We start from the raw sequence: 26,708 nt of genomic DNA on the forward strand, positions 1-26,708 counted from the left end.
TATTCTTGGGAAAAATTTACATGTTTCGACAAATCTCGTATACAAATGCAAAAAATTGATATGTGATTATTTTATTTTGCGTTTTAGGCCATGCAAAATTTTTTTTACGGAATAATTTTTCATAAAACAAAAAAAAAACTGGGTACACTGTACTGGGCACACTGTAGATTTTTGAAAAGTATAAAAGTCCATAATGATAATATTTAATTTTGAGAAATTTTAGACTAATATTAGTACCTAAGATTGAAATTTTACCTAATAGTAATCGTACAATACCCAAAATTAAATATTCTCTCTGAAGGCTTCTGAAGTGATAGCCGCTTCGTTCGTTCCAAAAATAAACCATTTAGTAAGATTTCTATTTTCTCCCTTTCGATTTTTCAGACTATCGAATTTAAATATTTTTCACATGTAATATAATGATTTGTTTCATATGAATTTGTATTTACTCTTCGGTAAAAAACAATGACTATTTGATCAATAACAATTACAAAAAGTAATTGCAATTAGTTATTTGAATAATTGAAAAATAATTAAAAAAATAGTAATTAGATACGTGATTTTTAAATAAAAGAAGCATTGTGCTCATTAATCTTCATTATTAGATAAATTAAATTTTTGTGGTGCTTACGATACTGTGCAAGTGTAAACTCAGTCACTCACTCATTGTCAACTGAAAATGCACTGCAAATAAAAAATATATGTGCAACATCGATATTGAAATAGATAGTTGGTGTTTCGGTGATATATAAAGTATGTTATTTTTATACAAAAGTGCAGTGTACCCCGAACACTTTCCTTTATATGTAAAATTTTCATATAAAGAAATAAAACATATAAAAAAACCGTGCGGTTTATAGTAAAGTCAAAGATGTTAGAGATTAAAGAAAATGAATTAAACCGCTTACTTTTTGCGCTAAAACCTGGTGGAATGTGTTTCTTAAGTGTCAAATATCATTCAAACCATGACTTTATTGCGCAAATATTTCTATTTGTTAGTAAACTCTAAATTCGTAATTAAATGAGACGGTCCGTGTTAAAGTGACTTAAAAAATAATAAATACGAAACTTGTATTACGTATATGTTATACAACGTATAAGATTATAGTATTTTTCATGGCTGTTTGTCAAATATTTAAGTCAATTTTTAAGAAAAACGGTCCATGTCAACTTTAACATGGACCGTTTTTCATTTAATTAACAATTTTATTAACAAATAGAAACATTTGCGCAACTAACTCATGGCTTACAAATGGTAACTTACACCTAAAATCACTTTCCACTAGGATTTAGTTATTTAGTAAAAAGTGACCGGTTTATTTTATTTTCCCTAATTAGCCAATTTTTTTAACATCTTTTACTGTACTAGTATACATTTTTGTTAAAAAGAACATACAATTGTAATAGTGCATATAAAAATGGTGTTCCGTCAATATATTATGATATCTTTGATAAATATACTTCTAAAAATTTGTTTGTGGCTAAATTCTGTTTAAATAACGTTTTCCTTAAAAAATCCCTTTTAGGGAGCTTGAAAAATGTTCAATTTAATGGCAAGCGTTTTTTCATTATTCTAATAAAATAAAATAAACTAACGCAAGTGTAAACTTTCTATAATCATTCTCGTGGTACTTTCCAAGTGTCACATACTTTGATTGACATCGAAGTTGCAACATCTACTGCAATAGCTTTCTGTGTGTTAAAGCGTTTAGCGTTTTGAACAACAATGTTGAATAAAATCCACAATAGGTACTAAACTACACAGGACTAAACACGATAATGTGGATATGATAACTCGCCTGTATTCGACATAATGCCTTGTGTTGACTTGACTCGTATACAAAAAAAAACGCTTTTTATCGAAGTCGAACAAGACGAGGCGAGATACCAAAAGAATTACCTCCTCATTCTAGTTCCTCACCCGATTTTGTGTTACTTCGCGGGGTTGTGGAAGAGGTTTATATGACTTAACATTTTTTATGCAAAAAACGATTTTGCGTTTGTTATTCAATAATTTTTAGAATAAACAAATAAAATAGCAGATGTTCTTGAATTAAGGTTTAGAAATTTGAATTTAGCTACGAAATTGAAATTTTTCAATATATTTTGAAATACAATGCCTAATTTTAAAGATTTTTCGTCGTTTCGAGGACTAAACATAATTAAACCACAGAAGAATTTCTAGAAGAATCATCAATAGCAGCATATGTTAACGGACATTCAATGGTTTGCAATTGAAATCATATAAAATTTTTCAAAATAGCTTCCTTAAAAAAAGTTATGTAAGTCCTTAATACTCATCTACTAAAATTTCCCGCCCAAAATTTCTTTTATATTCTTCGAACTATTTATTTGGAATGGAAAGATCTTTGTATTGGTGGGAGCGCAGATATTTAATATATTTAATTCGTATAAAACTGAATGAGTCCCAATGCTTTCCCTAAAAAAATTTAAATCAATATTTCATTCTGTATCGAGATTCGGTGGTTACAAAAATTAATGAGTGGAAAGGCATGGTTATAATTTTTATAAATAAAATCAATGCAAATTTTAAATTATCAAAAATTCAAATTTTAAATCATGAAAGTAATTTTTTAGAAATCTGTTTCTACCCGTAATAGTTCGAAGTATGTATAAAACTAATTTATAATATTTTTTGATACATACAGAAAAAAGTAGTTTTTTCTCAAGAATATTAAAAGGAAAAAGAAAATTTGATTGAGATAAGAAAAAAAATTATTGCGCCAAGAAATTTCTCTTACTACAAGTAAATTTTTTCATGCTCCAAGAATACTTATTTCTTTTACATTTTTATTCCAAGAAGATATACCGAATCAAGAAATCGTTTTTTTTTTGTGAGAATTTCAATTATTTTTAAAATCGGACTAGGTTACCAATCCAAAAACTGGATTAGAAGAAAACCAAGAAATTCAGTATGAATTCAATTGCATACGTTTGCACTATCTATATCCAACTCATAATGTAGTGGACCCTAAATATTTCATATAGTCTCCAATACATTGTACACCCAAATATGCATGCTACAAATCATATTAAGTGATAACGCGCTCTTATGATAACACATTTGTATATTTAATAAAATATAAACTTTCTCTCTTTGCATAAATAAATATGTGCCGAGGTATTTTTTTTTTTAGTTACGAAAAAGAGCGTTCTTGTGATAAGGGAATTGTCGACGTACAATCGCTGGTAGAGAAGTAAATAGAGTTTTATTTTTATCTACTATTTACTTGCCACAAGCGTGTTTCTATTTTTGTTGAAGGGAAAAATTCGTTATAAAAATATTAAGATGTGATTTTCTGTTTTTCATTTTATTATATCTATATAAATAGGTATAAAGCCAGTGTATATTTTTTGAAATTATTTGCAATATTAGTAAACAAATTTTCTAGGCGTAATCCTTAGGTAACCCGATAACATTGAGCGAGGATTTCTTCTATGGAGAAAGGCACACTTTTTAGTTAAATTTTTTAATTGCGATACTACTTTAAAATTGATGAATATCGAAATAAAAAAATGGATATTCATCAAATTTAAGCTTGTGGTGCAATTAAAAACTTCCATCGACTGATGAAATGGACGGTTCTCTTAAGAGCGCTCTTCTTCAGTGTTTTTAGACTACTTATGGACTATGTCTGTAGAAATTTTTGATTAGCTTCAAATAATTGCTAAAAATGAACGCTGGCTTTACATCTAAAATTTTGTTAATAAAAAAATATGGTTAAAAGGTTCTCACATGCAATGCAATAGTTATATTAATAAATTATTTGGAACAGGATTTGCTGAGAAAATGATGATGAGATGTAGGTAGAACAAAGGTTTGATGGTTGATGGTTGGTTGTGCTAAATGTGGACCTACTTCAATCCAGCAAGGGTTTGTGACACCGACCTCTGCAGCCATTTTGCTTTTGGCGTACTCGATACGTATGGCGCCACGGTCTGAAGAGAGCAGAAATGAGCCCTGAAGTGTGGCCATGGCCTGCGCGGCGACCCTCACGTCCTGGTACTCGACAAAGGCCACCGGCGACCCGCCTTTGGTGTGCATGCGTAGACGGCAAAAGCCGGGGAAGCTGTGTGCAACAACATTACACAATTGTGCTTTGCTTAAAGTGTTGTGGTGTGATTTAAAAAATAAAAAAAATTGCGGCCGCTTTTTTTTATAGTGAGTGCGGGCGGTGTTCAGTAATATTAAATTGTGTTGTGGCATTTTTATATTGCTTTCATATATTTTATATACTAGGTCTTCGAAAAGAATCGGATTCCTCTTGGTCAAAGAAATCAATAGAGTAGAATATAGGAGAAAAGAAAGTTGTTTCTTATAATAAAAGTAATCATTTTTTGATGAAGACATTTTTCGAAAATCATCAATATTCCACCAATTGAATGAAAAAACAATCAGTGGTAGAATTTTGCATAGTAAAATATTGTTTCGAACAAAAAATGTTAGCTTTTCTTTAAGGAATAACCATCTAAGTTCCTTCATGAATGATCAGTAATGAGCCGAAGGCAATGAACCTATCTTTCAATGACAATGCCCTCTGTAACCAAACAATTTTCCAATTTTTTAAATATCTTAAGCTTCCAAGATTAGGAGGGGTCCGATACTTTTTGGAAACTCTGTATATTAGGATTAGATATTATAAATGGTCGTAATTGTTATTATTATTAATTATAGATAGAATAGTTAATATGCGCATGCGTATATTTATTAAATTGAAAATTATGTGCAAATATTAGTGCAATACTCCTTTAAATAAAAGTGCAACTAAGTTTATATAGGAATACAAGATACGTTTTACTGATATTTAGTTTCATCATTTTACATTATCACTTTTAAATTACGACGAATATAAAATCTAAACCTGATCATTAATGTCAATTTTTGCATTTTTGGTCCTAATTTAGGTATTTACTTCAATTAATAACAAAAAACTATTGTAAATAATTAAATTATATTAGATATTAAAATTTGTTTCTAATTTTAAATTGTATAATTTCCAAATTTTATAATAAATACTTTTAAGTTAAATCTACTTAATAATAGGTGTCTTATTTTGATAAATTAGCGTGTACGAGGTGACTTTTAAAAAAATATTCAACCTTATTTTTCGAAAATCAAATTCGAGCAAAAAACGAAAAGGTTAATTTTTAGAGGAAAATAAGTTATTTAATTTTCTTATACAATTACATCATGGTGGTTAAACAGAGGTAAATTTTGTTGTGTTAAATGGAATTACAATTTTTTTTGTACTAGTTTCCATAAAAAAAAACTTTTGTTTCAACATTTTTCTCCTGGAACTCAATTTTTGAAAAAAACACCAAGAAAATTTCTAACCAGCAATTTCCCAAAATAATATTTTTAGTTTTAATTGAAAAACAAGTGAAAACAAACAATTGACTGAGTTAATTGTAGAAATGTTCACGACAGACGGACAGTAAATCAAACGGACAACCGTAAATGGATTTTATGCTTTTCTTACAGATTTTAAGGTAAAGAATCTGCCCTAAGGCAGATCTTTTAGGGTAAAGAAAAAATAAGTATGTAGTTCCATTTAAACAAACAAAGTTGACCTCTATTGTCAATCAAGATCCTCGTATAAAGAAAATGAACACTTTATTTTTATTTTCCTCTAAAAAGGGGCCAATACGTATTTTTGCGTTTTACGATTTTTGATAACGTTTTCGAAATACAATAGTGGAAACTTTTAAAAAATCACCAATGTATAATACATTTTGGATATCTGCTAATTTGATTTGAAGGAATCATAATTTTTTTTCGATTTTTCGTATAATGGTTGATTTCCAAACAAAAATCTCTAAGGAAGCTGTTAGTTTTTTTTAAATTAATTTATCGTAAATTTGTTAGAGATTTGTTACCTTTTTTCCATTGCCAGAAAGGGAAATGCAAAAACTTAATTCCACACGATAGATTTTTTATAACAAACTTACTTATTTTAGAAAAAATACCTAAGGTATAAAAAGTTTTCTTAATTAAATAATTGTGTGTGCATTTGTGCAGCATTCATACGTTTTGAAGGTGAGTTAGAGATTATGTAAATGAACATTTTGAAATTTTTAATTAAACTAATCTTAAGTAATTAAAACCCAAAATAGAAGAGAACAGTGTTTCAAGCCGGTGCCGAGAATTAAAATTTGACATTAGGAATTTACTTATGTCAAATTTTAATGCCTAATAGTAACCAGCTAACTGTGATGTTTTAAAAAACTCTCAGGTTTAATATGAAAGAAAATGAGATTATTTGGTTTGATGTATATTTTTTCTCTGGTATTAATGGTGGGATTCATTTATTTCTTACCAGTATTCCTTTTGTAATTTGCAAGTGCAGCTTCTACCAATCCAAAAATTAATTTAGGTACTATAAATAAATAATTCTGTAAATCATTTCGAATAAGGTATCGATGAGTGTTTGAGAGTACATATACATTAAGCAATGTGTATAAGAAAGAAATAAATAAATACGTAGTGTGCTTGTATCTCCTCTTACTATTACTACCGCTCAGCAACTAAGTAACTATTTATTTTTATTCCTTTCTTTCTTATACACATTGCTTAATATATATATGTACTCTCACACACATCGATGTCCTATTAGAAATGAATTACAGAACTATTCATATTCAAATGAAACAATTGGCCCAAGATCATTAAAACAAGAGTGAGCACAATATATACTTTTTATCGCGTAAACCAAGTGATAAACCATCACAGCCATATTCGATGAAATGATTTTTAAAATTTTCATTAAGTGTTCATTTATTTGAAAATGGTTTTCAATAATTATAAAACATTAAATTTATTAATTGGATATTGCACACTGTTGCAAACAAGAATAATGTGGAAAAATAATATCAAAATTTGGACTAAAGGATGGCAAATTCAATTTTTATTGTTGGTATTGGGTGTTTAATGCATGCAATTTAAACATTATGTGCTATAAATCATTTTAAATATCTATATCTAAGTCGAGAACGCGCTCAATTACTGCATTTTTGATGAGAAGTCCCTTAAACTGAAGATATTTTATGGAGAATCACTTATTCACCACCACACATCAATAGAAATAACGTTGGAAAGTTTAAAAATATTTAAAATCCGTTAACAAAATATAAAAAAAAACTTTTAACGAAAAGAAAACCGACTTCAAAAGAAAAACTTTTCCAAAACAAATTAATATGCACTAAAAAAATAACGATAATATAATGTAGTTAAAATTATTGTTATTTTTGGAGTCGGCGATAGCCAAGGAAACAACTCTGATAGAACAGTTTGCTACATTGGCTTTGTTGACACCGACTCCACAAATAACAAAAATTTTAACTACATTATATTATCGTTATTTGTTTACTTTTTAGTGCATATTAATTTGTTTTGGAAAATTTTTTCTTTTGAAGTCGGTTTTCTTTTTGTTAAAAGGTTTTTTATTTTGTGATTTTTAGTGAATCTGAAGTACACTTACTAATTTGTCATTAAAAAAAGAATAATTGAAATCGATTAGCGTGATATTGAGTTATTCGTCCTCTTGTCGTGCATACTTGCAAATTTAAGACTTTTATGATTTTCTTTTATAGATGCCGTTGACAGAACGGGGCCAAAATAAAATGGGACCACATGGAAAGCACCAGCTTTCAAATAGATAAAGAATCATCAAAATCGGTTCACTCAGTCGAAAGTTCTTAGGTAACACACATAAAAAAAATCCAGTCGAATTGATAACCTTCTTTTTTTTTGTTTGAAGTCGGTTCAGAATCCAATACAAACAAGATATTTCAAAATAGTAATAAAAAAATACATTTGCAGTATTCTAGTGAAATTTTGTTATTAAAAAATTTCCAATGTTACGACTAGCGGTTCGAAAAGTTCGTCTTCTATGTTTTAAATTCCTCGATGGACTTTCAAAGTCTTTTTATCAAAGTAATTTGATTAGATGAAGGCTTCAGCCTTCAAATCAAAATATGTTAAGAATTAGATTTTGTTTCTTCAGTTTAAGGTACTTTCTTTTATAAATGCCGTTAAAGAAAACTTTCCGAGTTTGTTTTCGTATATCATTTCGTAAGTTTTCATAATTTTTAATTATTTTCGATATAGACTTTAAAACAATCTCGACACAAAATTTATCTATTATGGGTTTAATGTTATGTCATAAGATTTAAGAATTATTCATGCCATTCAAAAATATTTAGTGCTTTTTTTTTGGGTAAAAATGATGAAAATGGCTTATTGTTTTATGATACAGGTACTTGAGTAGGTAACTATTGTTTACATGACCTGATCTCATCAAAGTGATACTCACCTTCAAAAAATGTTATTTATAGATTTTTTTATTTCTTTATCCAATGCGCAAATATTTCATAGTTAGTTTCAGAAACATAATTTTTTTTTTTAGTTTCTTGTCTATTTGTGTAAAATTATTTATTTTCTTTATCGTTATGTTATATTTATTTCTCCTCAAAAAATAGGGAATATTCATGAAATTAAATTTTTTTTTCTGTAACTTTATTGGCTGAACATTTCAACTAAACCATTATTTTAGTAATTAATATCTCTTAAATTACTTAAAATTAATTAATAAAAGTGCAAATTCAGTGAGAGAAATTCAAAATTTCTAAAACGGAAATTCAAATTCTAAAACGGACATAACGTCATAGTATTGGCTTGTCAAATTCGTTGACATACTGTATGGTATTAATTACTTATATTTTGCAAGGTATTACATTGAGTTATATTATTCTACGACTTTTTATTAGAAAACTTAATAATAACGTGTGTAAATTCTTTGTTGTAAATTCATTTTTGTAAGTGTAAATTATACATTGAACTATCACCAATTGACAGGTGACATATTAATACGTTATCAACAGAGAGCGCCAAAAGACTGCGTTTAAACATCTCAAAATTATTCTGTATTTAAAATTTTTTTTTACACTTAATTAACGCATTTTTAAACAGTATTTATATTTTTTACTATGTTATAACGGTGTAAACAATTAATTGAAAATAAAAAAATATACATGAATATTCCCTATTGACGCGTAGCGGGAAAAAACTCTAGATAAGACGACCTCTTAGTAAAAGACCAATAAAAATCAATTTAAATGATAAAATAAAACCCAAATTTTTTCTTTCACCATTTGGAATCAACTTATCTTTTTGGAAATAGAAAGAAATCGAATGAATTTCGATTATTTTTTCGTCGAGTATTTTTCTCGTTAGCTTCATATTTATTTGATTTGGTAAATAATATACAATTTAAAAAAAATTAATTTATTTTTAATATTTAAAATAATGAATTTGCATTTATTATTGATTGAATAAATACAATATAAAAATACCACTAGTAATTTATTTGCAAAAATAAAAAGGAAAATTTGTACTTGAGTTAATTTAAAAAATAAATTGCAATACTTATTTGATGATTTTTTTATTCAACTACAGTGCAAGATATAGTGACATTATTATTAATTTATATTAAAAGGATATAAAGACGTCACAAACAAAGAATATGTACTACAAGGGTACCAAAATACGTTTTTTTTTTGTGTTTATGTTAGCAACTTTTAGTTTTGTTAGCAACTTTAGCGGTAAGCAGTTGTAGTGTTTTTAGTACAAGATATTTGTGAATGAACCTGAAAAAATTTCTAATCAGTAACACAGAATATTCACACAAAGCCAGATAAAATCCCATAAATCTCCAAAAAATTAAGGGATGTTTAAAATCCTTATTTCCCAATGTGTTTAACATAAAGTGATTATTTACACTTAAATTTTTGATGAAATCAGAAAAATCAATCTGTAGTAACCCAAACACCAGATTCGTCGGAGCAACTCAGTATATTTGTGTCGATTTATCCGCTGGTCTTTTTGAAATATTTTTGACACGAATTCAGTATAATCGAGAGCAATTTAATTCCATTTATTTGAAAACAAATTTTTGCATTGGATTTCTAAGAATATTTAGAATCAAATTTGCTAAATTTTTGCAAGTGAGAATAAAGTGAACAATAAACCTCAAAGTTTTGAACATATTGTAAAAAAACAATATCTTTTTAATATAATTGTCTAAATATTATTCAAGGCTTATTACTGATTAGAAATTAGCTGTTAAAGATTATGTAGCAAGTTTGCCCGTGTTCACAGGATTTCACAAACTACTTGTACTATTTAAAAATTGTTGGATTGAAAATTATATTTTTGGTTAATTTTATAAGTGCTTTTTTTTTTTAAATTTATGATTGTTTGAAGAAAGATGCAATTGTAGTTAATTTGAAAGGCAAAAAAGGAGTTTTGCATGTGAGATTTGAGAATTTGAGAATTTACTTGCCTGCCTGTTTAAATGAAGAAATATTTGAATTGTTAATTTAATTGAACTTGGAATGATAAATAATTTAGAAAATATGCAATTAGTTGCAAAAAAATTTAGGCATTTTTAATTAATTGATTAATTACCTATATCTTCATGAATATCTGAAAAAAATTAATAAAAATTATTAATTCAATTGCAAATCAGTATGATTTTGGAAAAATGATCAAAAATATTTATTTTCATTTCCATAATTTGAATTTTTAAATTTATATTTACTTCAAACAATCATTATACAGGAACTATTTTTGCCAAAATAAGGGTTATTATTACATATTCGATTGAAAATAGAAATAAGTGCAAATTGAAAAGTTTTTCATTCACAAAGAACATCTGAGTAATTATGAATTTTTCTTCGGAATGAATTCAAAAGGTAAGTATCCTTTATATCATTCGTTAATTGTAGTACTGAACCAGGGATTTGAGTTGGCAAAAAGTAAGACCCCACAATGTCGTGGGTAATTGCTGAAATATTGTCGTAGCTAACTAGTGAATAGTATTTTTAATGATCTGTGCTTGTGGTTTAGGTGAAGATAATATTTCCTTAAGAATGAGTTAATTTCCAAATTTTATAGATCAGTTCTTTGTGAAAAGATAACAATACAACTTTTATATTTAACAAGATGGTCAGTTATTCGATGTGGTTTTGAAATTTTTGCCTCTATGAACCTGGGCCTGAAAATGAAGATTTCTTGAGGTATATGAACTTTCAAATTTTTCTTTATCTCATTTTATTTTTACTAAATTGGTTTTTTAAACCGTATATTAAAAATTGGTTTTCTGACTATCTTGTACAGTTTTGGATAACATAACTGCAAAGTTTTGCATTTAAATGTACTTCTATTTCTTACTGTTTACAACCTGGGTACTACGGATCCAAGACCCAATTGACCTATGTTGTCAAAATCATTTTTTACGGCCTTGGTACACTATGAAAATTTCAGCTCGACATCTATTTTCGTTTTTAAGTTATCGTGGTGACAAACCACGATAATTTAATATATCTTGTTATATTTCATATTCACAGAGTATAATTATTGATTATTAGAGACAAATACCTAAATAAGAAAGAGCATGCCAATCCTCGATTATACGGGGTTGGTCAACAAGCTGTTAAAAGGAAAAAGGGCAACTTTCTGTCCAAAAAAATGACAGGTACTACTTAAATGAAAAAACACATTGTTCAAAAAGATTGGAAAAAATGTCTCCCATGTACGTGGTAACATTTTATTGAACAACCTTGTACAACGTTTTGTTTCAAGCTAATTAGTCATGAAGGAAAGTTTTCTTCGAAACAATTAATTGAAAAATACGCGCGCATTCCGAAGAAATTAAAAAATGAATTTAAGGTTTGTGTATTTGTCTGAGACCAAATTTGTCATTAACTTGGCAAGTTATTTAGTTAACTGTCATACTAATCCTGTATGAGAGATTACCAACAATTATACTAATGATTAAGGGAAATAATTACCACTAAATACTTATGCACTTATTTCATTTTCAATTTGATTTAAAAGCTTTTTAACTCAGTTTATGTGGTTGAAATATTTGCGGTTAATTTATTTAAGGGTTGTAGGGTTTCAGTTGTTTTTTATTGTGAAAGTTGATATTAAATAACAAAAGGGTTTTTTTGATAAAGTATTGTAGGTAATATTTTGATACTTTATAAATAATGATGTGCACTCACTTTTTACTTGGTATTATTTAGCAAAATGAATATATTATTAAGCACTTTGTTGGAAATATTTTCTTCATATTTTAAATTGCAAGGGGCCCAGGGGAGGGAATAATTATTTATTGATTTTTTCTTACGAGGAGTTGTTTGCATTACTATTCTTTGAAACAATTTCACAAACATATAATGTTAAAATGAACTTGTAATTAATTGTAAAAGGGTGTCAGGTCAAACTTTACTTTTTTTAGCAGTCGTATGATTTGTCTTGTAATGGAAAAAATTTTTATTTAATACAAGGCAAGTTTATCACTTCCAAAGGATGATTGATAGCATAAATGTTTTGAACAAGTTCTGTCTCATATTCAAGGAAAAATAAATGAACAGTGTCAGATACTTCGCCGAAATGATTCCAATTGATACTGATTATTCAAATCTCCAATTAAAATAAATAATAAATAGAACTTTAAACTGATACTTATAGATTTTATTCATTAAAACTCCGTAAGATATTTAAAAAAATATCTATCACGTAAGGTTTCCTTGCAAAACTCATTTGAAAATCGAAAATTCGAGGATATCAGGGGAATACTAAAGAACTGGGTAGAATTTTTTATCTAATTCTTATAGATTTTACTCACTGAAACTGGGTAACACAATGTGTCAGTTTTTTTCATTCGACGAATTTTAGGGCCTAATAGGGGGGGGGAGCTGATTCAAGAAGGAACCTCACAGTCTTAGAAATTGTCAGTTGTTTATATCCAAACAATTTAACGATACCTGATTAGTTTTTTTTATAACAACTTGCGGGGAACAGAATATGAAAAGCGAAAACGTGCTCGCATCAAAAAAGTTTCACTAGAACAAAGATTAGATCTAAATTTGTGTATACATCAGAAACACCCTTTTATTCGTTGCAAGAAAATATACTATATTTATTTCATTGTAACAAGAAATCGTTTTTATCAATAATATGTTTTTGACATTTTGAAAAAAATTATACTTGATGGGATATTATGGAAGGTATTTTTAGAGTTTTCGAGCTTTAAAACATATAATTCGGAAAAAATATCCCCGCAACTGAAAAATAATTTTTCTTTTTATAGACTTGGGTTTTTTTAATTGAATATGCCATTGTTTATAAATAAAAACAAACTAAAACTTGGTCAGAGGATTATTTCAATGAAGAAAAGTAGAATCACGTACGTTAGCTAAGTGATTCTTAATTTAGAACCATAATAACGAAAAGATTGATGGGATAGTTCCAGAAATTTTTGTTTCGCAGTTCAGTTCTGTTTGGTATTCTAATACCAATGAAGTAATAAATTTAAATTAAGTAAATAAATATCTTTAAAGTTTCAGTAAATAAGTGGTGGAAGCGCAATTAAATGATGTAGTATATCAACCTTTACAATGTAGATTACATTTATTTGCGCTTCAACCATATATTAAAAAAGTATGAAAGACAAAACTTCAATGTTTTAAAATTTATTTCGTTATCGAATCTACCAGAAATGTTTTGTTAAACTGTAACTTTCTGATAAGATTACGTCATAGACGTGAGCAGTAATAGACCATGATAATGTAGTGAAAATGTTATGGTTATTTTTTATTGCCTTTTGGAGAGTTATAACGGTTGCGCCATCTTTTATGTTGGTATGGAAAAACTTGAAAATTTGATGGAAAAAAATCTCTGTCTGTATATGGGGTATTTTTATTCAATTTGGTCTTTTGAAATTTATTTGGACTTTTTTTGGAATACAACATCAATCAAATGACCTTTATTGGCCAAAACAAATTTTCCCTTTTGCTGCGTTTTTTAGTTCCTCAAATATATCAATTTTGCTTATTACCACCGCCAGAGAGTGTGATATGGGTCTGGCCAGTCATCAAAATTTACTTTAAAAAATCAGGTTCACTTTTGGGTTCTGGGTATCGCTCTCTCTGACCGATTTAACTAGTTCACTGGAACGCTTTTGTCATTGATAAACGGAATGTTGACGATCTGGCACTATCCCGTAATCAAATAAATTTGACACCAAACGCCAAATGGTGATGTCAGATAGTTCCTGTTGACCACGATATTTTCGACGATATGTGCGTTGAGTTAACACAATTGAACGACTATTTTCAATGTACAACGCCACTATATGGTTTAAATTGTACTGATTTGACGTTTCAAAAACATGTCTAAGTCGCTCGAAATTTTTTTAAGTTATTCAATCTTTACATACTTACGTAGAAGATGGTACACTCTGTATTAGGCTAACTTTGTTAATTAAAATAAGGTTTTAAATGTTACCCGCGTTGAATTTATTCCAATAATGATTGCCTCGATAAATTTCTAAAATTAACTTGCCTGTGACGAATGAGTGGATATGAGCTAATTTTGTAGTATCTCATAATATCAAACAAAAATTGTCCAAAACACGTTTTTTTATCAGTCCATACCTTCGACCTTTCAAGAATTCTAGAATTCAAACTACCTACCTCGTAAAAATAGACTTGGAATATCGATACAAAATTTCACGTCATTTAAGACATTAATTATGGAGTCCGTAATCGTCGGATGATTAAAAGTAAAAGGCTTGTTTTTATTTTTTACAACCTATTTTTTTTTTTTATAGAATTCATCATTTTTGACCAATCTCCACGATTATGCCATATTTTTTCTTCGGTTTCATCTAATCGCTACGTCGAAAAAGTATAGCATCCTGCGATTAATCTTTCATACCATTCGACCATAATAATCACAACGCAATTCGATCAATTAAGGGTTCAAATGATTTGAAATTTTGTATGAGTTAAAAAATTTTAATAATAAAAAAAATCCAATGGTTCGTCAAAATAAAAGTAACATTTTTTGTGAAATTTGTTTCAAAGAATTAATTTTATATATTATTGAAAATATTTGTTCGTGCTCATATAAAAGTGGGAGGGTTATCTTGATAAGTTTTTCATTTTGTACTTACACTAAAGACAATCTGCCAAAAATTGTATTAAGTATGTTATCCCGTCAAAATGGAGATGCACGTCTTGGTGTCGAAGTAACATCGAATCAAGAACAAGAAAAGATAACATTTAAATGGTCACTATAACTTGCACTAATAATCTTTCTGACTTCGGTATCAAAAATGTTTATTTAAATTATTTTCGATTTTCGGGGATATAAAATAATGCTGAATAATTTCAAAAAACATCTAAATATTTAAACACTTAAACTAAAAATACAAATTATAGTAGAAAATTTTTATAAACAGTTTGGGAAATCAAAAATTTGTTATCTACATTCATAAAAATTAGGTACTAAATAAATTACTAAACTACATACATTTTCAAAATTATTAATAAATAAATTATTAATAATAATTTTTAATTTTTTTTTTCTTGGAAAGGACTAAATTAAGAGGTAATAATAATATTACTTTGTCAAAAATTCAGTACATTAAAGTATGATATGTTTAATTAAATTAGTAAAATAAATTAATAAAAATTATAAATAAAAAATATATGTTTTTATATTGTAACTAACCTGCTGAATATTTCTTTTAGTTCATGTTCTGAGACAAATTGACCCAAATTAGCAACAAACAGTGTTGAACATGGGGCATTGCTTACCCCCAGCCCCGGTTGTGATGACGATGAGCCCACCGGTGACGCCAAGGCTGGACTTGGCAAAAAATGCGGCAATGAGGCATGGATTGATGTGAGCGCTGTTGGATGAGGCAGCGACATTGGGGGCTAAATTTAAAAGAAATAAAAAAAGCAAATGTTATCATAAAAAATAATGAGATTTACATAAAAATGATTGATTTGTAATCGTTTCGAATAACATTGGCATCAAACTAGTCAAATTTTCTACAAGCAGTATTTTAATTTTTCTATTCGGACGGTAAAAATAAGATTGACTAGCTTTAAGAAAATAAAGTAATAATATAAAAGCAGTCTTTAGGGAAATAATGAAAAGTTCGGAAATTCTTATTTTAAATTTAAGGGTAGTTTTTTGATTCTACAAATGAAAATTTGTATGCACTAGCTGAAATATAATCTATCAAAAATAAAGCAGAAAAAAAATTGTTAAGTCAAAACTGGACCAAATGCCTCTTGCTACCAGTATTACATATTCCGAAAAGATTTTTGAGAAAAAGGCTTGAGTAACTTTGAATTGAGCTCTTGAACGAGTTGACTTTCTTCCTGAATGGCTCGAATTTGAATGAATGATATACATGAATGATTGAATGTTTAAGTTATAACCACTATTACGAAATCTATTCAAAACGACAGATAGGTTGATATCATTAATTTTTAGTAAACTCTCCACGCAATCATATCGCATAGCTATTTCCCGTGGATCTCCTGGACCAAAACTTAGTATTTAGTCAACCATCAATAAATTTTTTATTTGCATAACAGTGTCAGGTAAAAAATGGCTCAATTGTAGGTCCCTTTTTCATGTGCCGACGATGAATTGTGCCATTAAAATAAAAAAAAGTGCTTTAGTGTAAACTAGTTGTAATTTTAAATATTTGCAAAATAGAAAATTAATTCTGCCTTGCACGAATTACTTTTCCCAACAATTAATTGCTGAAATTGACGCTCTTTTGTTGCCTTCTCATCAAAAACGCTAAAAGTAGATAATTATTATGCCATCTTCAAGCGTTGTTCGACACTTTGGTTTTATCAGACAAAATTTTATTTCTTTTTTTAATCCATCTATTTGAGTTTTGGGTTAAATCGTAAGCAAAATCGTAAATAATTGAATCGTGATTTGAATCGTGATTTGAATCGTGATCTCATTTGAATATATATAATCTATTCATAAAATTTTCATATTCGACTGCCTAGAATAACTTTACCATTTTCATGCAAAGAGCACTTTTTGTAGAGGAAGCTTTCTTTTGAAATTAACCTTGCCTTTGAGATGTCGTGAATACACTTTGCCTTAAAATCAAGTAAAAGGCAACTTTTATATCCTATGTCGAACATGATCTGCACTATTTTCTGCTCTAAGCTCTGAGGAAGGCGGAACAAAATTGTATCAAAAAATTTGTGAAGCATAAAATTCTTGAGAGGACTATTTTGCCATTTAAAACTACAAGACAATACTAATAAATACTAAATTAAAGTGAATTTTGGGAAACAAAAAAATTTGTGCTTTTTAAACATTTAAAAATATAAGGAACTTTTGGTTACAAAACTAACGTGGTGATGAATTGGGGCTCCAGCCTGTTGTAGCTGTGAGTCCAATGATTTGTCTGCAGCAGATAGTCAAAGATAGGAACGTACAGGAACCTGGGGATGCAGAGCCGGATGTACAAGTGTAGCATGTTGCAAAGCAGCTCCAGGTAATTCAGCAGCAGCTGAATATGCCAATGGATGATGCCATAATTCTGGACCACCTGGGAAAAACGGTGCACCCAAATCTGAAAAATTGTTTTATTCGTTATTCTAATAAATAAATAAACAAAATTAATTTAAAGAGTGTATGACATATATGCAAAAATATAATGAAAAACGAATACAAAGTAATAAGCAGTTATGAGAAAAGCGAAATGAATTAATTTAAAAATGTTTTATTGTAATTCAGGAAATTACATAGAATTTAATTTGTTTTGCTGTTAAGTTAGAAGAATCTCTACCTAACGCTAGAGATGAAAATTGTATTATTTATTATTTAAAAAAGTAGTTGCTAGAAGCAATTTTTGTCTCTAGTTGCTACTATAAACGTTAGGTCAAGTTTTATGGTTAATGTTTGTTTATTAATGTTTAAAACTCAATTTAATTTTGTTTAAATAGATAAAGAGGGTGAGATCTTGTTTCCTGTAGCGGGATTTAGACTTTTGTAACACATACTGTCCCTTTTTGTCTAAACTTTCGGAAATTTTCGAAACCATTTGCTATAATTTTTGTTAATTTCATAAGACCACTAGATGAAGCTACTTGCTAATTTTCAACTCTATATCTTTTATAGTTCTGGAAAAAATGGACAACAAAGCTTTGATCTAATTGGCGCCCTCACCGGTTAACAGTAATGTTTACCAAAAAAAATTTTCTGATTCAAACTTGTGTTCTATCTCTAACGGTTTACAAGATGTGTTCTACGAACCAAAGACCCAATTGACCTACATTTCTCATTTACGAACTCAACACTTTTTTGGTCTTGAGTTCACTATAAACATTTCTGCTTATCGTTTTATTATTATTTATTAGCTGCTCTTTTCGTTTTTTAGTTATCATGTTGATAGACAGGCGGACAGACGAACAGACAATCGGAAATGGAATAATCAGGTGATTATTCAATATAACACCAATATCAAATATTTATGAACATCTATATCAAAAATTTGTTCGTAGCATCAATATTTTTAAGCGTTACAAATTAAGGTCTAAACTTGTTGTATCTTGATATATATTTACAGGGTATAATTGTCATTAAATCTTTTCGATAGACAAGCTATCACAGGCGGCCAATTTATAAATAAATAAAATTTCGGCCTATTTATAAATATAAGTTTTATGTCTTATCTAGTTATCAGAAAGTGGTGACCGATCTGATACTGTCTCGTGAACTAGAATGTTTAAAAAAGTAAATTATATTCATGTACGGCCATACTTTGCCTAAGTAGTGCGACTATGGAAATTATTCCCCAGTTTGTGAGAGATTTAGAGTTCCATATCAGTATAGAGATATTTACATGTTTTAATATATACTGGAATTAGGATTGATTAATGTTTTTTTGTATTTTCGTAGGATTTACTCTTTTGAATCATGGAAGGTAAGAAGAATAAGCAGTTAGATTCTAAGTTAACCTTGCCCATTTTCAACCCCCGAACTAAAAATAAGGGGTGTTATAGGTTTGACCGCTAGGTGTGTGTGTCTGTCTGTGACATCGTAGCCTAAACTGTAGGCTGTGGCCTAAACGGAAGAACCGATTTAAATTTTTTTTAAATTTTGTAAATTTCACTTCTTGATAATAAAGAACTCTTACGCACATACTTGATTATTAAATTATTTTATTTTTTTGAAATGTAAAAATTGAAAAAAATATAAATATGTCAGAAATTTCTTTTTCCTTGACATTATACATCAACCCATCTACTATCATGGATGGCACCATATTATACATATAAATAAAATAATATTTATATTGTTTATTTATTTTCATTTCAAAACCAATTTGAAATGTCATTCATTATAAACTAAAAGTGGTAGAAAAAGTATTTTTTTTTTTTTTTAAATGAGAAAAAATCGCATGAATGATCACAACCAACAAGAATAAAATCGTTGAACAAAAACAATAAAGTACATTTTACAACATCATCCACATTCAAAATAAGAAGAAAATGGAGGGTATTACGCTTAACTACATCAACAATGTTATGTGCTATTGTACTAATGGACCAAAACGTACATCTATCAGAATGGATAAATAACGCGTGTAACAAAACTTTAGATGCATTTTCATCCACTGTTAAAAATGCAATTGTTCGGTCATTTTAGCTATTAAATTAATTTATAAACCAGTTTTTATGTATTTTAAGTCCTGTAATCACTACAAAACAAAATAATATACACCAAAAAGTAAAAAAATAACGATAATATAATGTAGTTATAATTATTGTTATTTTTGTAGTTATAATTATTGTCAGCCAAGGAAACAACTGTGATAGAACAGTTTGATACATTAACTTGGCGGACACCGACTCCAAAAATAACAATAATTGTAACTACATTATATTATCGTTATTTTTTTACTTTTTAGTGCAAATTAATTTGTTTTGGAAGAGTGTTTTTTTTAAGTCGGTTTTTTTTTTTGGTAAACGTTTTTTATTTAGAGATTTTTAATGAATCTGAAGTACATAGCTAATTTGTCACTAAAAAAAGAATCATCAAAATCGGTTGGCGTGATATTAAGTTATTCGTCCATTTGTCGCGCACAAACTTTATGCAAATTTAAGACTTATATGGCTTTCTCATGGATGCCAGCGGTTCTTCCAGTCGAAAGTTCTGAGGTAACAAACATAAAAAAAATACAGTCGAATCGAGAACCTTCTCTTTTTTGAAGTCGGTTAAAAACAAAGTCGCTTCCCGCTGTCTGCCCATATGTATGCTTAGAATTTTAAAACTACGCTACGAATTTTCATGTGGTTTTATTTAATAGAGAGAGTGATTCAAGAGGAAGGTTTATATGTATAATACACGGCTAATTTTAGAGGTTTCCTAATGTGATGTCGTAAATAAACACATTTTTGTATATAGAGACATTCTGTAATATACTTACTATCAGCATTTCACTCGTGCGAAGTGGAGTCGGGTCGCTAGTTTACTATAAATTGGAAGCGGAATATCTTCGAACTTCAAGTTACACGCAAATAATTGACACGGCTAGAAATTTTTTGTCGATAACACTATGTAAGTATAGGCGTGTTATAGCAATGTTGTATGGTTCCGGTGATTTTGATTTGTAAAAAGTATTTCAATAAACAGAATATACAACCCGACATTCTTACTTTCTCTTAGTTTATCTGGCATAGCAACACTTACCGGGTACAGCTAATGAATAATATATAACTTTAAACATAAAAAAGGTAAGGTTTTTAAAATTTTATTTCTTTAAAATTTCTTTTATTTTTTTGTAGTACTCAAGAATTTGTTACCTAAATATTTTATATTTTCGCGCTAGTTGTTTCTGTAACACACCTTATTTGTATTTTATAATGTACATGTTTTGAGGTGGAGTACAAAGTGATTCAATATTTTGTTATGCATTAATAATAAGAAAACTCTATTAAATTTCCACCCTAAGCGTTCTAGGTAAAACGAGTATATTTTTATGAATAATGTTTATGTTTATGAAGGTTCCGTTGCAAAGATATTATTATCGTATTTTCACTGCTGTATTTTCGCATATAATTTAAGGGATGAATAAAATTGAAATTTACTGAAAATAACAGGAAATGGATTGTAATTTCTAGTGTGAAGTATACACCATTTTGTAGATTTAAATTTGTTAAAAAAGTTTATGTTTTTAACCTTCAAATATCGTAAAAAGATAAAGAATATAAATTCAAAGATCAAAATATTTCTTTTGCAAAAGATTGGATTAATTTTATGGGACCTTAAACAATTATCTGTGTTAGTAAGCTATTTCTTTTATAGTTATGTTTACATTTGTTTTTTAACTCCCGAACTAAAAAAGGGGTGTTATCACAGATTATAGTTTTTATTTATGTAATAAATTATAATCTGTGGGTGTTATAAGTTTGACCGCTATATGTGTGTGTCTGTCTGTAGCATCGTAGCGCCTGAGCGGATGAACCGATTTTAACTGTTTTGGTTTCATTTGAAAGGTAATTTAACGGAGAGTGTTCTTAGCTAAAGTTCAAGGCCGAGCTTAGGTTTCGGTACCCGAAAAAACTAAAAAAATTTCCGATGATTTTCAAAATCGATTCAGTTTGGAAAAGGCATGACATATAATTTTAACATATAAATAATTATTATGGAAATGAATGGTCAAATAAACCTGGCTCAATTCATTTTGAAAAGTGAAATGGAAAAATAATTAGGTAATTCAAAACAATAATTCAAAAGAACAAAGTCAACTCAAATATTTCAATTTCAATTAAAATATTTCCAAAAATTTGTCTCAAAAAATGATAGCTGTCTAAGTATCTTTTTCATCTCATCTGATGTCTTTGACCATTACTTTGATATTGATTTAACAAGGAGTGTTATAAGTTTAAAGTGTTTATCTATGCGTCTGTATGTTTCTTAGTGACATCGTAGCCCCTAAACGGTCGAACCGACTCGATTGAAAACATCTTATATAGCTAAGTTTCCAAAAATTGGTTTCTATTCTATAATCTATTTTGTTTTAGCTTGTAAGTGAAAATAACACATGAATTTAATGTAAGAATAAATGTGCTCATTATGATTAATAAACACCAAAAGTTAAAAATAATTTTTAATTTCATTGAATAATCTTTTTTATATTTTCTATACTCAAGTATTTTGTATTGTGTAAGATAATAATATTTAATCCAAAAGATCTATGGAGTGGTCATAAATTCAATCTAAGGAATGGTCCTTGCTTTCATTAATTTGCAAGTTTGAATAAAGTGGAAGTTTACGTATCCAATGAGCCATAATGTAAATATTTAAAAAATAATTTTATTCTTACGAAATAGGTATCCAAATATTTCCAAATATTTGACGTAAAAAATATATATTTTCTTTTAAGGACGTACATTCCTAAGACTTGTTAAATGACAAATAAAAAATGATAATATAAATGATAAAGTTTAAATGTTTTTGAACGATTTAAGAAAAAACAATACTGCTATCGATTTAATTTCGTTGAATTTTAAGTTTAAAAAGTGACAAAAAGCAAGGTTTAATATGGGACTCAATGGAAAATATAAATCGATATATCTCAAAAATTATATCGGTAACTTAATGTAGGTACTTGAAACTATTACCAGTTGATCTTTATTTAAACATTTAACAGAATTTCAAAAAAATTTTTCTATTTCTGTTTGTGCATCCAATTTAAAAAGAGGCTAGAAAAACAAATTGATAATTTTCGGTAATGCGAAAAATATTGTTATTTGAAACCACGAGAATTGATTTGATACATTATAAGAAACACAATTAAACTGAAGGCTAATCTAAATTTCCTTTTTTTTATATCAAAACCTTTATAAAAGCCTGTGGCAATGAATCACAACTTTAACCAAAGAAACGAATAGATGGTACAATTAGTTTAGAAGTTATGTCCGTCCGTTTTATCAGCAGGGGGCGTTTATCCTTCTTTTCCCCTAATTCTAATAAAAAAATAAGTGTTAGTATTTCAACTCTTTTATTGAATGTTTTTTACTAAACCCTTCAAGAAAATCTTCTCAAAACCAAAAATGTACGTGTAAGTTTCATCCAATTGTAGTATTACTAACTATTTTATATATTTATGTAAAAGTTACTTTTTAATCATGCTTTTTAAACCATCGTTTCTTTGTAAAAAGTTCTAGCTTTTAGTGTTATGACTTGCTAATGTTTCATAGCGTTAATAAGTAATTAGTAAATAATTAATTTTATTGCAGCATTGTGTTATTTGAGGCAAGAAAAAGTTATTTTTTTGTTCATATAAGACGTATTATACGTGAATGTACATAAAAACACGTTTATCTTTATAGGGCACTAAGTAAATTACACCAATTTTACTTTTTATAAAAACTTTCTTAGAAAGTTTGTTAATAGAGAAAATAAAAGCTTTAACCGTAGAAAGTTTACAAATACTAAAAGGGTTGAAAAATGAAGGGAGTTCCTCAAATTTCACGGATTCTTATGAAGTATTCTGAAAAACTCTCCCCTATACAAATAATTTCTGTTCCAAGTTTGTGGAAAGTTATTTCAGCAAAATGACTGGATTACAATAGTCCATAATGGAATTATATATCGGTGGAAGCGACGGGAAAAATATTCTGTAATGGTATTATATAGTTTAGTCCCAAGTTTGTAACGCCTAAAAATATTGATTCTACGAAAAAAATTTTTGAATAGGTGTTCATAAAATCACTTGATTAGTCCATTTCGGGTTTCAATCTGTATGTCTGCCCATCCTTTCGCCTGTCTGTCCGTTTGTGGACATGATAATTCAACAACGAAAAGAGATATCAAGCTCAAATTTTTATAGCGTGCTCAGGACGTAAAAAGTGAGACTAAGTCGTAAATAAAGAACATAGGTCAACTGGGTATTGTACATCGTCATCTTGCACACCGTTAGAGATAGAAGAAAAGTAAAAAATTTTCCTTATAAAGAAATAAACAACTTTTGTTTGAAACACTTTTTCGTAAAAAACTAGTAGTCTTGTGAAAAATGCTCGAAGTAATCATCCGCCTATAAATTTCGCGTAATTTACTTTCGACAGTAATCGTACGTCGTATGAACGGGTACCGTACCTACTCTAGTTTTTAAGTTATGATGAGTAATGAGTTTTAAGTTTAAAGCACAATTTATGTAGACTCATTGTGTATGCGAGTGAGAATGAATGCTTTATGAATGAATATTGATTTTATAAAATGTTGTTTAAAAACTTACAACGTAATAATTTATAAAACTTATATGCACATAGTTCTTTTTTTTTATTATATTGGTACTACGTACTAACAGGAAAATAAGTGAATATATTATGAAATTTATATGGAATTTTGTTTTTAAGTGATCATTTGTGTTTTTAAAATATGGTTATACCTATTATTTGGGATATAAGAGCTAAAAGTTTTTTTTTATAAGGATAAAAAGGGTAAAGTTTTATATCGACCACTATAATTTTTTTAAAGACCCTTTTTAGAAGGACCAGGAAAGACAAGGACTTTATCAATTATTCATTAAATAATTGTATTTCTTAGGTTGTATCGAAATCGTCCAACAAAGGGGGTGGATAACTGCTTGTATCTTTATAAATTATATCCTATGTGTTATTCTGATGTAAGAGCTATATTTTTGTAGTTTCATTAAAATTCATTCATTAGTTTTTGCGTGAAAGAGTTACAAACATCTACCCTCACAAACTTTCACGATTATAGAGAGAAAGAGCGATGTGAAATTTTGCATGTTGGGGTGTTAGTTACTCAATCACGCAAAAATTACTGGACCAATTTTGATGAAATCGAATTTATTTTAAAGCATATGGACAGACTTAAAATATGATATAATTTATCTCACTAAGATAAAGGTGGCCCGAGATATACCGATAAAATCACATTTTCTTACAATACGTAGATATTCTAAAGCCGTTGTTGCTGAAATCAAACCGAGCTTCGAGTTCAAGGGTCCAAGCCAGATGAAAAGTCATTTTATTATCCAGGGGGTGGAAGTAAAGCTGGTATTTTGGGGGTGTACTTATTGTAAAAGGGGGCACTTGTCTTTTCAGAAATTTTATTTAAAAAATAAAATTAAAAAATACAAAGCAGACTTGAGTATCGTGCTTTTTATTTCCATAACTATATATCAATTCGAAGTCATAAAAATTTATTCTTTTGTGCAATAGCATTTTAACAACCTGGACTACAATTTTATTGAATTTTGTGCTATCCAAAAAGAAAAAAGACTCATAAGACAGTACCACTGTATTGGCATTGGAAAAGATGTACAGATAAGCCACGACTATACTTTATTTATTTTGTTTTTATTGGTAAATTTTTTAAGGTAGTACGAGCACCAAGGCAAGTTTAAACTTGTAGTTGAAATTATTTGTACCTTATTTTCAACTTCGATGATGAATTGTGTTATAGCTTCATGATGTAAACGAAAAATAATAATACAATTTTTCGATATCTGCCTTGGTTTTCGAAATATCAAATTAAAATATAAATAATCAAACAAAATTATCATCAATATTTTGAAAATTATCCAGATATCAAAAAATTTTATTCTTAATTTTTGTCAAATACAAATTATAATATAATTCCCCATCAAAATCGAAAAAATATATTTTTTTAATTTGTGTACCCACTACCGTGCTCATACATCTATAGGGATTTTTTAAGGTTTTAAATAATAAGGTTTTTAATAATTTATTAAGGTTTTAACTTTAATTTAATTTCCACCGACTAGTTCTACCGTTTTCCTATAAGACCAATGTTAAATATGCCTACTTTTGAAGTCATTTATTTATTTAAATAATTGGGCAACCTCCCTCCCATCTTAATTTTCAGAATTGATTTAGACTTTATATAAAAAAAACAAGCTTTTTATCTAAAATTGCCCTGGCACTCATACATCCTTAAGAATCAATACCATTGTAAATATTGATTAAATTGTTTATTTTGTAAATATATGGCGAGCGTTCAATACTGATAAATTACGTTACACAAGTAAATGTGTTTAAATAATAAAAATAAATTTGCTTATAAATAATAAAAGTAATTTTTTTCCTTTGTGGGTGTAAATAATATCATAAAAAGTATGGTCACGCTTAGAAAATACCTAATAGGAAAGTTACAAATATTAGGGGTAGAAATAAAAAAACATTATTATTAATTTAATTCACAGATTAGTAGGTAGGTATGCATATAAAAAATTTTATTAGAAGTTCAGACTATAATCAGGTCGAACTTATTATATTGACTGCAATATCTTGTATAATTAAAGTTGGATATAATGTGTTAGTTGTTAACAAATTCGTTACAAGGCTTTGATTACAGTCTTATGTATTTTCCATCGCACGATTATTGCTTTTTCTTCTACCAAAATATGTTATTGTGCTTAATTTTTTAAGAAATAAATAATTAATCTTGATTTTAAGAAAGTGTAGATTTTGTCCTATAAACAATTCAAGTTCTTCCCCACCCGCTGTGATTACAACTTTGGTTATTTATATCTAAGATTTTTGAATTTCTGGGTAGATTTTAGGCCACCATCTTTCTTAAAAACGTTCCTTAAAAAATTAAATTTGCATCTAATGTGTGCCCTCGTGAGTAAACAGTGATGTTTACAAAAAAATGTTTCAAACAAAAGTAGTTTACTTTTTGATAAAGAACATTTTTTACATTTAAACTTTTGTTCTATCTCTAACGGCTTACAAGATGGGCCCTACTGCTTAAAAATGGACTAATTAGATGAACACCTATATCAAAA

The 26,708-nt window shown here is 28.3% G+C and overlaps 1 protein-coding gene across 1 annotated transcript in view; it reads right to left on the reverse strand.

Moving 5' to 3' along the window:
* LOC123298757 (protein couch potato) overlaps nucleotides 1-26,708 on the reverse strand; it is a 623,626-nt gene that overhangs the window by 5,074 nt on the left and 591,844 nt on the right. The window contains exons 7-8 of the mRNA XM_044880852.1: nucleotides 17,359-17,495; nucleotides 15,605-15,813 (exon numbers count right to left, since the gene is read on the reverse strand). Coding sequence (XP_044736787.1) covers nucleotides 15,605-15,813; nucleotides 17,359-17,495 — 346 coding nt within the window. The remainder of the gene's footprint in view (nucleotides 1-15,604; nucleotides 15,814-17,358; nucleotides 17,496-26,708) is intronic.

This window comes from Chrysoperla carnea, chromosome 4 (genome assembly GCF_905475395.1).
Source record: "Chrysoperla carnea chromosome 4, inChrCarn1.1, whole genome shotgun sequence".
NCBI classification, from domain to species: domain Eukaryota; kingdom Metazoa; phylum Arthropoda; class Insecta; order Neuroptera; family Chrysopidae; genus Chrysoperla; species Chrysoperla carnea.